Source organism: Typopeltis vanoorti, chromosome 5, assembly GCF_054136105.1.
Source record: "Typopeltis vanoorti isolate ZY-2024b chromosome 5, IOZ_Tvanoo_1.0, whole genome shotgun sequence".
In the NCBI taxonomy this organism is placed as follows: Eukaryota; Metazoa; Arthropoda; class Arachnida; order Uropygi; family Thelyphonidae; genus Typopeltis; species Typopeltis vanoorti.
The window spans coordinates 15,899,825-15,917,312 of NC_143553.1; the positions used below are offsets into that span (position 1 = coordinate 15,899,825).

At 36.0% G+C, this 17,488-nt stretch overlaps 1 protein-coding gene across 1 annotated transcript in view; it reads right to left on the reverse strand.

Moving 5' to 3' along the window:
* Positions 1-1,750: 1,750 nt before the first annotated feature.
* LOC150106242 (uncharacterized) overlaps positions 1,751-17,488 on the reverse strand; it is a 54,291-nt gene continuing 38,553 nt past the window's right edge. The window contains exon 5 of the mRNA XM_090392262.1: positions 1,751-2,498. Within this exon, the coding sequence (XP_090248388.1) occupies positions 2,192-2,498 (307 nt within the window). The 3' untranslated portion in view covers positions 1,751-2,191. The remainder of the gene's footprint in view (positions 2,499-17,488) is intronic.

Sequence of the window (17,488 nt, forward strand, 5' to 3'; positions counted from 1 at the left end):
AGAAAGAGACAAAATAAAGGTTCCTACGTCACTGATGGGAATCAAACCCAGGTCTTTCCGACCAAAATGCTTCGTCTAGAGTCTAGACTGACTGAGCTGTTTTTTTTTTATTTATCTCTTTTTTAATTTGTACATTCACCAGACAGTGCTGAGGAAAGAGGACTTGTTCCACGATCTGTGTTTCTAACACATGACATGCATTTTCAATGGGATTCATATCTTGGCTTTCTGATGGTCAAGGAAGATAGTGGAAGTCATGCTCACTGAACCATTGCTGAACAATTCTTGTATGATGGACAGTAGCATTGTCGTCTATGAAACAACCGTTACCTGCTGGATAAAAAGTCAACATTTCAGGATGCTTGATCGGCAAAAATGTGTAAGATATTCCTTGGAGACACACCTAACCTTTCAGCAATATCAGGTGACTCCGTTCCGCCGCCAAACTCTCTGCCTACAGTGACTCGTCGGACTACATGACTTTTCCAGCCTTCCAGTGTACAGTCACGGTGTTTTTGACACCACTTTAGACGAACTTTTCGACTCTTCACAGAAATCAGTGGTTTCTGTATAGGCATACAACTACTAATATCAACCCTCTTCAGTTCCCTGCTCATAGTTGGGTGAGACAGGGTCGGTAACAGCCTTTATTAAATGCTCGGTCAATTGCTGCACAAAATAAGTTCTATTTGTTCGTACAAGCCTTCTCAGACAACGGCAAAATCGTTCCTGAGATACTGTCTTAGAACCACAGTTATGCCTCTTAAACAAGCAAATTAGGTTATTTTTCCACTGATTAAACACCCGGGATATCCCACCTTTTGAGAAACCAGTTAGCTCTGCTGTTTTCAAAATCATGGCTCTAGCCATCGGGCACTAACAATAAGCTCTGTACCCTCCGAAAGATCGTTTGTTTTTCCATTGTGATCAACACTATTGACGATTACTGATTAGCAGCATTTTTAAGTAGCTGCCCAGAACATGTGGTAACGCACGTGACCATTCCTAAATGACGTTTAAGTACATCTGAATAAAGGTTTCTAATTCAGTGGCCGGTATGTGTACATTAGTTTCGTAAATGAACTAAAGATTCTTTTGCGTATTTTTATTGATTTTTGAAACAGTCCCGAGGCCCTGCTATAGAGACCGCACATTGAATTTTTCCAAGCCACATCAGGCCTCAAATAAGCAGGGCAGTGGTCTTACACTGGGCGATAATATTCGTCTCCCACCAAAAGAGAATCACAAACATCCATGACCTAAGCGGGATTCCAACCTCACTCTGTTGGTTGGAGAATGAATAGGATAACCTCTCGGCCAACCAGACCGATAATATGACCGGCCTGACTCAAATGCTACAACACCAGAGCGTCTGTAGCAAGGATGAATGGTCTTCTCGAACATAGCGAAGAGGTTTCCCTTCCGTCAAGCAGGCAAATTGGAGGAATAAAACACGTAGTTAACAGACATAACAATAATATCTGCCTGATCGCCTTAATCACTTTGGCGGTAATTACAACCAAAAATCCCAATCTGTTACACATGTTATCCCTTTTAAGTCTGAATAGCTCGCTGCACCAGAAATTATCATAAAAATTAGAAATATAAAAGTGGAACATATGAAAGTTCGCTTCACACAGTATTACTTATCCTGCCAGCGTAGATCGCTTCAATATGGAAATATTCTTTGAGAGGAGAAAATTAATATTAGTAGCTCGGGCATAACAACTTAATGTCCAGTCTGTTTTTTTTATTATTATTTTGTTTGATTGTTCTTTTATTTATTCGAATACAACATTTACAAAATGTAACAATGATTACATTAATAGCAGTACAACAGATCCAATTATTCATAATAATTCTGGGGACTGGTCCCATCTCTTACGACACACAATTAAAAAAAATATATAGCAAATTGGAATACTCCAAATAGCATTGATTACTTTGACTATATAAACTAACAGTCTCAGTGACATGTTCACATTCGGTTTCAAATTGGTGTAAGAGATTTTGTTGTTCCTTGAAGCAGTTCATTAAGCTTTAAACTTGTTGATTCCTTTGCCAAGAGATGTAATTGAAATTTCCATCTCTTTAAGAATTACAGCTCAAATGAAAACATTCAGTTATCATTAAGCTTAAGATGATCAAATCAACGATACAGTTTTAGTATTTACTATGAGTCCCATGTCGTTCACATTGCATTTAGATCCGCTCCCAAAACTGCCACAAGAAACATCGCCAGAATTATGCGTACGCTACTCGAATATCCTTTCTGAGCTGTAGATTGTTTGAGTGGCTGTAGAGTGTTTGTAGCTGTAGAGTGTAGAGTGTCAATATACAGAATTTCATCACATGCACTGTTGTATTTTTCGTAGCAAGATTTATACCTTCCTCCCGACAAAATGTCCCCTATTTCAGAATAGTATCGTCCAGTTTCTTCTCCACAGTTGGCCGTCAGTGTGTTGATCATTGAGCAGTTAAAATACCAAATCAAGGCGCTGAAAGAAATAAAAGTTAGAAATTTTATTTCATTTTGCATTTCAACTGTGAGTACACCTTCAGACATCTGGCCTCAGAGACGTTAGACGTCTCCAATAATAATAATAATAATAATAATAATATTTTAAAATAAATTTTTATGCTCCTTCAAAGAAATTCATGTGCACAAAAATATATAAACAAAATTAACGCTCTAAAACAAACTTTTTTTTTTTACAATAGGTATAATTGATATATGTAAAATATTATTTTTTTTTTAATAATGATAATAAGACACTTATTATCTCTTAAATAAATGACATGTAATTAACACACGTATACCCTGTACAATTTAGACAACAATACTACATTTTACTAATTGTTGTTCAGTACAATTTTAAATAATATCCTTATGATTTGCATATGTGCAATTGGTATAAAATAATCAATCATGTTGCTATTATTAATAATAATCACATCGACAGTTTACTATATACAATTCACAGTTACATAAGTTAATTAATAATACATGTTGCACTTTTTTTTTCTTCAAAATTTGAGGAAGGGTGATTATACACTGTATTTAAATATATACAATTAAAATGTATTTCCTATTTCATACATCATACAGTACCTAGTAAATTCATTATTTACATACTTTTTAGACATTATATTTTCATATATTACATATGCATAGTAATGTTGATACACTATGCAATAAGATTATTATATTATTACACTATATATAGTAATAGTCATAGTTTTACCTAATAATGTTATTACATTATATGTAGTAATTTTAATATTCTTAAATATAAAATAATTATAATAATAAAAACAAACTGCAACATGAAATGCATGAAATAAGCGTTCTATATTACAAGCTTGTAATATTATCTATAATATAAAATATTTATGAATAATTAACTGGATTTGACTCGTGCATCTTTTATTGAATAACATCGAAAGTCATATATATATATATATTGATTCATAAAGTATACAGTATAGGGTTATGCATGGAATAGCGTATCGGGTAAATGGCCTCCACGGCTTTGCTGCACATACGCACTCTTTTGTCGAAATTTTCCATGATCGTTTTGCATAAATGTGGCTGAATTTCGTTGATACAGCGCTCAATTTCCTCCTTCAAGGCGTGGGTGGTCGTGGGCTTGTTGGTATAAACCTTAGACTTCAAAAAACCCCAAACAAAAAGTCCAACGGCGTTAAGTCACACGATCTGGGCGGCCAATTCTGATCACCAAAACGGGAAATTACACCACCAGGAAATGACTCATGCAGTAACTGAATCATTTCTCGGGCTGTATGGCATGTGTCACCGTCTTGTTGAAACCACATGTCGTCCACATCCATATCTTGCAATTTAGGCACAAAAAACTGGATTATCATGTCGCGATAGCGAGCACCATTAACTGTTATTGCCTTACCAGCCGCATTTTCGAAGAAGAATGGACCGATGATGCCTCCATCCCAAAATCCTCACCAAACAGTGACACGTTGTGGATGCATTTGTTTCTCAACAATCACTCGTGGATTTTCTGAACCCCAAATGCGACAATTTTGTCAATTAACGAAGCCATCAAGATGAAAATGAGCCTCGCTCAAGATGATTTTGTTCGAAAAATAAGCATCCACTTGTTGTTGTTCCATAATCCATTCAACGAACTCTCTTCGCTGTGTGTGGTCAGTAGGCTTCAGTTCTTGAGTCAATTGAACTTTGTAAGCATAAAGATACAAATCTTTCGTGAGAATACGCTGTAGAGAGCTTCTCGAAATGCCCAATTCAAGACCACGGTGCCGAATTGATGTTCCTGGATTCTCAACAACACTCTCACGAACTACTTCGATGTTTTCTTCGTGTGTAGAGGCTTAAGTTCTGTGAGGACATCATGTTGGGGGCTTAATGGATTTTTTTCGATGTTTTCTGTTGAGCGACTTGTTGAAGGACGGCCAGAGTGTATAAGATCACTAATTGATCCAGTTTCCTCGAATTTTTTAATTAATCTTTTCACAGTTGATGAAGTTAAATCACTATTCCGACCATATTTTGTACGAAAATTGCGAACTGTAGTTGCCAAACCTTCATTATTTTTAAAATATTGCTCAACAATGAAAATGCGTTGTTCTTTCGTGTAGCGCTCCATTTTTAATAACCCTGAACTGTCAGCTGTCACGCTGTCTTTTTTTTTCTCGTTGGCAACACTTTACCGCACAAATTGCGCTAAATTTAAATCTTGCTTGAATTTTGGGACACCCTTTATATATATATATATGATAATGTTCCCAACAGGAGTTATTTCTATAAATTGGAAAATACTTCATTGATAGTCATGCGTTTCGTTAAGTATCTTATGTGAAGTCTGTGCAAATTTGCATGCGCTAAATGCAAGTTATGCCATTTTACACGTGAAAACTGGCATAACGTGCTAATGAATGTTAATAAGTTGTGAATGTCACATACACTGCATAATAACTGACATGTGTCACGAACTATAAGTTCTTGGTTTCTGTTTAGTGTGAGTGAATGACTTCGGAAGACTTTTGTACTCTATTTTTGATTCTACTGTCTTGGAATTTAGCCATTTCTACTAACTTTGTTTTTATTTTTACTATCTTTTCTATTACTTTGTCCCAGTTTTGTAGTCCTCCTCTGCTATTCCATTTACAAAAATGCACTGATTCACATAAATCAGTGAATTTTTGATATTGTTGTCTGGTATAGTGATCTTGAAATGAAGAAATTTTGTAACTCGCTCGATAGGTATATTCCCTTTTTTTTATTTAGCCATTTATCTTCAGCCATTTTGGTTTAAATCAAAATTTTGCCAACACCATGTAATAATCAGTGTTTAATTCAAAGCCTCGGTATGCTCTTACATCTACAATTAACTCGGCTAATTTAAAATTTGCGATAATGTAGTCAACAACCGACTTACATCCTCTGGCTGACCGTATTTATTTTTGTATTTCATTATGTTGAAATGTGGATTTAATTATTCACATATTATTATAAATGATAAAATCTGGAAGTTTGTGCCCATTTTGTTTAAAGTTCAATCCACCTTTACCACGAGTTACCTAGAGTGGCACTACCAGGAGTTGCTTCAGACTTGCACTACATGCAGGCGCAAACTTGACATACTTGTCTGTTTGCTCACTTGGGAAATAGGATAAAAAACCAAGTTTATATAAAATTACTTGGTATCTTGAATAAATAATACATAATATACCCAATTTAAAAACTTTCTACACACACACACACACACACACACACACACACACACACACACACACACACACACACACACACACACACACACACACACACACATAAATATATATATCTTTGTCAAATCGCCCTATATTTGTTTTGTATTCCCTCTTTCCTATTCTGACATTTAAATTCCTTACTAGTACTAAATAGTCTGTTTTATTTACAACTTACTACCGTTCTTCATAAAAGTTTTATTGTCTTCATTCCCCTCTTCTGGTGCATAGGCCCTAATTATTGTTATGTGACCTCTTAATGTTCTAAGTCTAATTTTTATTAGTTTTTCAGTCCAGTAGTTATAATATAGAATATTGTTTTTCATAGACGTGTATCATTATCATCATCCCATGTAAATTATTGGGTCATCTCCTAAACAACTTACTCTGTGATCGATATTTCAGGGTGGTCACCGGAGGAAGCATCAATAAACAGAGAGTGCTTAAGAATGGATTACCTCAGGGCTCAGTGCTCGCACCACTGCTTTTTTAGCCTTTACATCGCAGATATTCCTGAAACAGCCAGCAGGAAGTTTGCTTATGCAGATGATCTAGCTTTGGCGATCAGCGATAAGTCTATCAAAAGAACTGAAGAAATAGTGACAAATGATCTGTCGGCTTTATGGCAGTTCTATAAAAAATAGAGATTAATACCAAATTCTGGTAAAACCGAATGTTCTTGCTTTCACCTGAACAATAGTCTTCTAAATCAAAAACCAGAGATATATGCTGATGAAACATTAATTTCGTTTAATCCGACACCTAAATATCTGGGAATAACTGTGGATAGAACTCTGACATATAAACAGCATACGGTTAATATCGCTGCTAAAGTTCGCACCAGAAATAACATAGTTCAGAAGCTTTGTTGTACTATATGGGGCTCAAGTGCCACAACTCTGCGGTGCACTGCAATGGGTCTAGTGTACAATGCACCAGAATTCATTCCAGATGCTTTATCCAATAGACTAAAATCCAGAAGACCTGCCATAAAAACCGCCCGTAATCTTCTTAGCCAGAATGACAGCATGGTGAGCAGGTGGGATGTACTGTGATCCCAAGCAGTATCACCTGAAGTTCGCAATCACATAAACCTCTTCCAAAAATCACCTGGATATGACCTGCCCAGGAATATATGGACGACGGCTAACAGGATTCGTACAGGCCATGGTGGATGTGGAGACTTACTTTCAAAGTGGGGTAAGATACCAAATCCCCACTGTCCCTGTGGAGCCGAGACCCAAACTATTCACCATATAGTACAGGAATGCGAGCTGGCAGCATATCCAGGTGACTTTAAGGATATCTTAGACCTATCCCCAGAGGCGATCAACTGGATCAAAAACCTAAATGTTAAAATATGACTAAGCTTCTGTCTGATGCTTGCTATAAATTTCATATTTGTATTTGCCTGAATGTAGACTTTTTTTTTATCATATATGTGTATCTTATCTATACTCATGTGTATTATATCTTATTGTCTTATAACCATCTGTACAAGCCATACAATAAATAAATAAATAAATTATCGTTATTCCTACTGTTTTTCTTTCTTCTTTTTTTTACTCTGCTATAGATTTGTATATAGTTATTTGTTCCTTTGGGGCCATTCTTTTCCTTTTCTTTGTTTCTGTTACTATACACAGGCCAGTTCCGTACCGGGGTGCAACGAACTCGGCCGGCACAATTTAGGGGCGGTATAATCGAACGCGTTCATAAAAAATAGGGAATAAATAGGGAACTGTTAAACCTCTCTCTGAGACTAGATAGGTAAGCAGAGTATCAGCCATGAAACCCTTAAAATATAATTTAGGAGAAATCTATGACGCATTATATGAGTTGTTTGAGGATATGAGTAGAGACGCAAATTCAAAATTCAGGCAAAGTATTTGGCAATTCAAATAAAATCATTTAAATTTATCCGCTCAGTTGTGATATGGTATAATATTTTGTCACGAGTGAATGTAGCTAGTAAAGTGTTTCAAAAAATTGATTCTAGTATTGAAAATGGTATAGAATTATCACAAAATTCAAAAAAAAAATTAGAACATTATAGGTCTGATAATGAATTTCAAAATGTTTTATGCGAAGCAAGAGAATTAGCAAAAGAAATAGAAGCTGATACTACGTTTCCTCCTCTGTCAGTAATTCGACGATGTAAAAAGAAAAGAATGTTTGATTATGAAAGCGCAGATGAATCTATTCAAGAACCACAAACGAATTTTAAAATCAATTTCTTTTTCGCCATTTTAGACACAAGTTTAAATTCTTTAAATGAAAGATTTGAACTATTGAAATTACATAACGATAATTTTGGCTTTCTTTGTGACATCCCCAGTTTATCAAGCATTCCGAAAGAATCAAGAATGAAATATTGTCTAGATCTGCAAAATAAATTATGTAATGACACCAGAAAAGAAACTGATATAAATACTCTAGATTTATGCGATAAATTAGATAATATTAAAGATTATTTAAAACCGCAAATGACATGTTTAGATATTTTGCAAATTATATTTGAAAATAATTTAACAACGGTATTTCCGAATTTGGTAATAGCTTTACGATTTTTTTTTTAACAATATACCATTAACCATTAACAGTTGCTTCTGGAGAAAGATCCTTTTCAAAATTAATATTAATAAAAAATCACTTAAGATCAAGTATGTCACAAGAAAGATTAAAAAGTTTATCCACATTAAGTATTGAAAACGAAATATGTAGCAATTTAGATTCAGAAGATATGATAAAATATTTTTCTGTAATGAAAGCCAGAAGAACACATCAGTAAGAAATTAATAAGAATACGTTTTTTTTTTACTATTTGTGTTTTTTATTTATATAATAAAAATGATTCGTAACGTGTTATTGTACTTCGGGATCTTGTAATGTTTAATTGAAAGTGGGGGGGGCAAAATTTTTTCATTAAGGCAGCGCAAACCCACGGAACGGCCCTGACTATACAGATCTTTACATTGGTTTGGTTTTGTTGCTCATCAAGTTCATTTCCTTTGTGTGCAATGCTCCTGACATTCCAATTTGCGATTTTCATTACACGTTCCTTCTTCCAGATTCGTTTACCTTTTCCTGAATCATGGTCATTTCTCTGAGAGTCTTTCCTGCTTTTCTTTGGCTGAGACTTGAAAGTGTATGACATTTCCATCAAGACAGGTCACTAGCCATTCGCTGGGAAAGTATTATGATTAATCAAAATATTACGATGTCAGAACTAAAAAATACAATAAATAAGATGAAAAATAGGAAAACACCAGGAGAAGACAATATAAACATGGAACTGTATAAAATGGTATGCAGGTGAAGAATTGAATGAAATACATTTGCAATTCTTTAAAATGGTCTGTATTTCTGAAAAATCTCCACTATTGGGAAAAAAAAAGCACTAGTTATCCCAGTTTATAAAAAAGGAAATAAAGATGACTGTAGTAACTATAGGGGAATTAGTCTACTAAATGCAGGATACAAAATATATGTAGGAATGTTAAAAGAAAAACTAAACTGTATTCTAGAGAACCAACTAAGAAACAAATGAAAATGGATTCCGAAAAGGCCGATCTTGCATTGACTCAATATTTACTCTAAAGTAATTATTTCTTCAGAACAATATGATATTTGAATATCAGAATTAAAGACAAAAACTAATCTCTTTCAAAGGAGAAAAGCTAATAAGAAGTAAAATAGTGACAGGTAATAAAATATTACAACAAGTAAATACTTTCCAATTTATCAGGGATGTGACCTATCATACGAAGATTGTTCAGATATAGACATTAAAATATCAATTTTGTTAAAGTAAATAGTATAATAAACAATATATTTAAGCCGCCCTTAGTGCTAACACACCAGAATCAACTATATGACGATCTCTCTAAACCCACTTTTATACGGAAGTGAAACATGGACTATAAAAAGAAGAATGAAAAATGGATTCAAACAACAGGAATCGCATTTCTCAGAAAAACACCTTGATATACCCAGTGTGACCGTAAAACAAATGAAGAAATTTTACAGTTCCAGAATAGTAAACTAAATAATTACTATATAAGTAAACAGAAACAAAAATAGTTAGACATTTAAATCTAATGGACAATAGCAGACTGCCAAAAATTACTATACGAATATAAAATAAATAGAAAAAAGAAATTAAACACCAAGAAAGTGATGGCATGAGACTGGAAAGTGCCTCTTCGCCTATAATCCATGACAAAGGAAAAAGAAGACGAAGTTTTCGGGTAAAGATTTGTCACCCTTCATAGGAATACGTTGCTTATGAACTAATTTTTAGACTGCAGGATAGATACCAGTGGAATCAGAAAGTGTAAATTGGCAGCATAAGTTGCAGTAAACTCTGGATCACAGATGTTTAGAACAATCGGAGGAATGCCAACATCTCCAGGAGACTTTACGATATTGAATTTGAGCAAAATGTTTCTGGCAAAAGGTCAAACACGGCATGAGTGTTTTGTGTTTGGAATGGTTGGCGACATTTATCACGAGCAGCTATGCGTGAAGTGGAGAAGTAGGAAACCAGAAAATTGGTTGGTTTTTGTGGGTGATGATACAATAGTACCGTCTTGGTGTAATAGTGGTGGGAGTGGTGTTCTGCACGAGTTACGGATAATAACTTTGGCTAGAGCTCAGAGGCAGCTGCCCATCTGGACAGGATGTAAGTTTCTGCTTTTAGCTCTCTCAAAGCGATTTTCGATGTGGTGATAATTTTCTTGCAGCTATTCCAGGCTTTGGTGTAAGCATTATAGGATGATGGAGTTTTGGATGCAAGGCAGTTGCAGTATGCCTGACTGTTCTTTTGTACAACTCTAGCACATCTGTAAGAGAATCAGGAGACTTAGCACATAGTAATATGAATTACTTACTTACTTACTTGACTTATTGCCACTTACACCTATAAGGTGCATGAAGCCACAAGTTTAGAATGTCATCCTCTTCGGTCTAATGCTGCTTCTCTTGCTCTCCCCTAGCTCGACCATCCTAGTTTGTTGCGTTCTTCGATTACCATCCGGCACAATGTCATTTTGGGTCTTCACCTCTTCCTTTTATCATCAGTCACTCATGTCAATGCTGTTCTTGTGTTTTCTGGTGTTGGCATTCTCAATGCATGGTCTATTCATATCCATCTGCATTTCTTTAACTCTATTGTAATGAGCTTAGTTTTTTTTTTTTGTTATATATTTCAATATTCGAGATTTTATTTGGCCAGTAAATTTTGAGAATTCTGCGAAGACATTTTGTTTGGAAGGCATCAGTTTTACTTTCTTGTTGTTCGGTTAATTTCCTGATTCACTTCCATAAAGTAGTACAGATTTAACAGTTGAATTAAAAATTTGCACCTTTAAGTCTGTTTTTATATTGGATGATTTCCAAAATTTCCTGTAAAGTTTTAAATGCGTAGCAAGATTTTTTTTTATTGTAACGGCTTCTTTGGTACCACCTTACGTGTTGACAGTTGCTCCGAGGTAATAATAATAATCGTATGATGATACACGGCCGTGAGTCCCCTTTTAAGAGGAGTTACGGCACCATCTCAGTCCCTCCCCCCAAATTTTATCCGGACTCCGGAACAGCTGACGAATCAGATCTAAGGCTGGTCAGTATTCCTGACTGTAATCCGTATGTGCTCACTGGGCCGGTTTGCCTGCTTACGGGATGAAAAACCCCAGATAAACTGGTGGAAAAAACCCTGCTGTCCACGCCCAAGACCGGCTAACTTGGCAATGGCTGAGAAAGATCTTTAAGCTCCTCGCGTTGTCAACGGGAATCGAACCTAGGACACTCCTTACCCAGTCATATGGTTGCGAAGCGCATAGCCACTAGGCTAACCGCGTGGACTCCGAGGTAATTAAAGTGTTTATCACTTCTACTTGATTTCCATTTATAAGGATTGGATCATTCTTTTTTACTGTTGATTTTTAATATTTTGGTTTTCTTTTAAATAATAGTAGCATAATGTCATCAGCATAGTCCAAATCTTCTAATGTGGTGTCAATGTTCCATCTTATTCTAGTTTTCAGGTTGGTTTTTCAGGGTATGCCGCATTGTCAATCTATGACAATGATGAAAAGTGTTCCAGACGTGACACAACCTTACTTAACACCAGATGTCAAAGCTCTCGGAAGTTGTTCCATTTAATAGAATTTGTCCTTTACTTCATACAAATATCCATCATACAAATCTTTTATTATAATTATTATTTTATCAGGGATTCCATAGACATTGTCTTTCTATGCTGCCAAAATTAATAAAATTGAGATATAGTTGAATATAGTTCAACACTCTGTTCAATTATGTTTCTAAGAATAAAAATTTAATTCAATGTGCCTCTTCCATTTCTAAAACCTGCTTGTTCTATTCTCAGAATTTTCTTAGTGCTACTTTTTATTCTATTTATTATGATTCTAGTGAAGATTTCTGATGATACTGACAACAGGTTGATTCCTCTCCAGTTGATGCAGTCTGTAAGATCACTTACAGACTGCAACAAACAGTCTTGGAATTTTGACTATTTGCGATTCTTTCCAGGTACTCGGAAACTTCTCAGATGCTAATATAAAAATAAACAGTTTATACAGTATAGTTGCTGATATTTTTAGGTCAGCTTTGAGCACCTCAGCACTAATGTTATCATTTCCACTTGCTTTTCTGTTCTTTTGGATCTTGATTGCTTTCATGATTTTCTTGCACTGTGATCTCTCCCATGTTTACATCAAATTCGAATTCATTTAGTATCTCTTCGAAAGGGAACTCAGTATTTGGATTTATAGAATCGTGTTTAACATTTAATAATTCTTCAAAGTACTCTTTCCATCTTTGTTGGACTTCTTGCTCTTCAGTTAGTAGTTGACCGTTTTTATCTTTAACCTCACATTCATTCTTCTGAAAGGTTCATCCAAGTTGCCTTATATTTACTTCTCCAAGTTTTCCAGTATCATTCGCTCTCTGAGCATCTTCAGCCAACAGCTAATAGTAATTTCTCTTGTCATTTCTGGCGGAGCCCTTAACCATATTATGTACTTCTTGGTATTGCTTCTGATATTCTCCACTTAATCTTTCTGACTTGGAGTTATCTATTTTCTCTTTTAGCTTCTTCCTTTCTTCAGTTAGTTTTAATGTATTTCCTGTAATTCATTCTTTGTGCGACTTCCCACTTGCCACTTCTAAAATATATTGTGCAGTTTTGTTGTTAACTTCTTTACACTTTTCCCATTTGGCTTCAATCTTATTTTCCTCGTCATTTTCATTTGATTCTTTCAAAACTGAGAATCTATTCTTCGGTTCATTGGTAAATTTCTCTTTTATTTTCTGCTCCTTCAGTTTATTAATGTTATATTTAATTTTCTTATTCTTTCTTAGTATTGAATTTCTTGCTAGCTTTAATATAACTACTGCGGTTAGCAGAAAATGGTCTGAAGAAAATGGTCTGGGAGAGATCCATGTTATTTTCTGAATTTCCTTATGCTTGAAGATACCATCTCCTATAATGAAGTTATTTAATTCACAGAAGGATTTAAAAAGTTCTCCATTTTCATTTTTTCATTTCCTATAGCATGTTCATCTTCTGTCTTTCTTTTCCCTCATGTCTCCCATTAAAATTAATAAGTCGTGTTTAGGAACTTTATCAATGACTTTATGGAGTTGATAATAGCATTGTGCTTTCTCCATTTCTTCGACATCATTTGTGGGTCCATAGTCCATATGCTTGTAGGATGGTCAATTTCATGAAACTGGAGAAACACGTGCCTTTAATTTTTCGATTATTTACTGGGTTCCATTCCATCAGACGTTTCCTTGCTTTCTCGCTTACAATCATTGCCACTCCTTTCTCATGTCTTTCTTCATCTCCAGAATACAATATGCAGTATTTGCCGGTTGTTCGTATCTCACCAAAGCCTGTCCATCTTGCTTCAGAAATTCCTAAGATATCAATACCGTATTTACTCATCTCTCTGACTATCTGACTAGTTTTTCCAATTTGGTACATTGTGTGAACGTTCCATGTTCCGATGTTACGTTTATTTTTAGGGTGAGTGATTGACCTCATCCACATGTGAGGTTCCATAAGGCTTGGCCTCGCTTGCATCATAGATATGCTCCTCTCCAAAGTTCTGTAAATAGTGGTCTGTTGGGGGCCACAGGTCTTAGCATTCTGCCGGAAAGAATTTCTTGCTTCACTCATGGTTTCTGTAATCAGGGATTTTTTACGAGGATGGATGATTAGCCCATCGCTCAACCTTCCTCTTTTACCAGGGCTTAGGACTGGCATAGGGACGAGCCTAAGCTCCACCTATGGCAGAGTTGAGGATATGAATTACGTGAGGAATAGATGTTTCCATACCAATAAGAGTTATTTCGGTGATTCGTTCTGCACATAGGTTTGGTTTGAATGAATGGCTGGAAAAAAGTAATCCGACCAAGGAAATGAGGCGTAAAAGTTGCGAAGATCATTCCATTTTAGCTTTCTTATAACGATATACAACGAGTGGATGTGAATGGTTGTGTATCCATCGCTCCATAATGATTATGCCTGAGCTGCCTGGAGGACAGACAACACTCATAGTGTATTTAGATGAGTCACTAGAGAGGACGAGTTCTACGGTGTTTGAGATCATGTGCGATTGCAAATGCCTCAGCTTCTCCATCTGTTCGATATGTGCAATTCAAAGAGGGTAGCCAGATGGGGTTGTTGACTTGAAGTATCCGAGGAAGATAACTTCGCTCTTTGAAGAGTTGTACTGAATAAAATCAACATTTAAAGAAAGCTGATTGAAGAGTTTAACGTAGTTGTTGGCATTAGGACAGATAGAGACAGCATATAAATCTGGTAGAATGAGGTAGGGTGAATTTAGCCAATGAGGCCAAAACTGCGGATTCCAGGTTGAATACTCTCTAGCATAATATCTCAAAGTGAACATATGCACAGACTCGCGTCTAAGGCGAAGGAATCAAAGTATCTAGTTGGGAAAACAGAGATAAGTGTTGGACGAGGTTGAGATCTGAATTTCTGTCAAAAAAATAGGGGTAAGGTTTTGTAGACTGGAGGTGGAAGTGGATATCATTAAGGTCAGAACTGAGACCGCGTGTATTTCTGAAATGTATCTGAAAGATTCTGTGAAGTTTGTTTTTGAACACATGGGTCCCACTCGTTCCCTATATTTGGGATCAGGTTCCTACGTTAGTTATTTGCAGAGTTTGTTTTTCTCACCAGCATCGCTTGTTTATAATTGACTTCCATGTGTTGTCTACATTTTATCGTTTCTCTTCCAGTTCTTGTCGTAATTGCTGCCTTTTTCCCGCTGTGCATAGGTCAGATCTGGCCGAGTTCGCACAGGTGATGCGGGGATGGTGCCTTCCGGCGTGTTGTTCACGGCGATATGAACACGGATCTGGATATCGCAGGTCCCTTTTATTATGTACAGGAGGTTCATTCTGTCTCTCCCAGTAATCGTGCACATAGAGCTATGACATCTGACAAATTTTTTGCGCTTGAAGTTGCATTGTTCAGCGAGCCTTCCGATATCGTCATTTGGAGCTGCGTCGTTTTCAGAATGGAAATTGAGGATGACGCATTATACTTTTTGTTTTCTGCCTCAATTGTGTCTTGAAGTGATGAGTCAATGACATTGCGAAGCTTGCTGACGTTGTCGGCAGTAGGCACGTCAGCTTCGATATGCTGATTGTGAATTGCTTCGAGCTTTTTGAATTGAGGTTGATTTTGTGGTAGAAGCTTTCGTCGAGCAATGGCTACGTGTTCGCTAGAGCTTGCTATAGCCGATATTGGAATACAGGAATATAGAAAACCTTTTTTTTAATGCTCAGGGTATTTGTGGCTGATTTAACGTTGTTCAATCAAATTGAGAACTATTACTGCACCTTCTTTTGGTTTTAAATCAAATTATGTGCAAAAATGACAATATCACAGCGCAATTTCCAAGTAGCACAAGTTCCGAGAACTTACGCAATTTTCATCCGAAAATACCGTGAGCTCTTCGACAAGTGTACGTACGAGGGTGGTTTGAAATTTTTCGGCCTAAAAATGAAAAAACAAATTTATAATTTTTAAATTATTTTTATTTTTCAACATAATCTCCCTTAAGACTGATACATTTATTCCAGCGGTGCTCCAGCGCCATTATCCCGTACCTGTAGTGGCTCTCAATAAGATCTGCAAAATCCCCCTCTACAGCTGCAATCACCCCTTGATTCGAAGAAAAACGCTAACCAGCGAGGAAGAGTTTTAGTTTTAACGAAGAGATAGAAGTCAAAGGGAGCCAAATCTGGGGAATAGGGTGGATGTTCCAACGATTCATAGTACAGATCCCTTATTTTTCCCATTGCCAAAACATCTTTGTGGGCAGGTGCATTGTCCTGATGAAAGGTGATTTTTTTCTTCTGCAAACTGGGTCTTTTCTCACGAATTATTTCGTCTAGTCTGGTTAAAGATCGGAATAATATTCCCCCGTTATTGTTTTGCCCTTTTCAGGATTAAAAAACAAAATGCCTTTAGCATTCTCAAAACATCGATGTTTTGGGATGCTAAATGACCTTTTCTGCTGATGGAACCGACGTTGTCTATTTTGACGCTGAACCACCAGCTTCTGTCCACTGTTTTGACTGCTGTTTGGATTCTAGTGTGTAATGGCGAATCCAAGTCTTCGGCGAATCCATAGCAATAAATCGACGCAAAAAATCAGTTTTATTCTTGCTAAAACGCTTCAAGCACTGTTCAGAAATTTTCATGCGAGTGCGTTTTTGATCTGCTGTGAGCAAGCAAGGCACCCATCTTGCGCAAAGCTTTTTCATATGCAATTTTTCATGCAAAATATATCTTATACGTTCTTTTGAAATGCCTTTAATCTCAGCAATTTCAAGCACTTTCACTCGCAGGTCATCCAATACCATAATCGTACACTTGATTAATGATTTCTGGTGTAATTACATTTTTTGGACGGTCTTCACGTGGATCATCTTCAAGGTTGGTACGGCCACGTTTAAACTTGGCAGTTCATTTCTTAATTGTCAAAAACGAAGGAGATGAGTGCCCATAAACTATTATGAACTTCGAATGAATTTCTTTTGGTGTTAATCCTTCTTTTACTAAGAATTTTATAACGATACTTAATTTTATCCATTTCTAGGGATACAGACAACACTTTTGCTTCAGGCAGCTGAATAAAACAAACTACTTGATAGAATGACTTGCAATTTCACATGGATGCTTACGACAGACGTACCAACTTAGAAAAAAATCTTGCCGATAGTGTTGCCATCTATGGTCGAGGCGGAGAACTTTTCAGACTACCCTCGTAAATATTTTGTGAGGTTAAAAAAAACTAAGATTACTGGATGAAAAACCTTGCTGTTCCACATTAAACAGGCCACTCACACTCAATTGAAAAATATTTACATCCAACGACTGTGGATAGCAAATAGCAGATCATATTGTACTTCGTAGAAAATGAGCGAAGACTATTTGGAATGAGTGTCAACACTGCTCTATTGTGCCGGAGATGAATTTCATCGTCCTGCGCGAGAACGGAATTTCCGCGTACTAGAGGCATGAAATGGCTTGAAATAAATTCAATGTTTTGTTATTAGAGCGGATTTTGATTTTCTGGATAATATAAAAAATAAAAAAAAATAAAAAATTATACAATTAATAAAAAAATAGAATAAAAAATCCTTAGTCCAC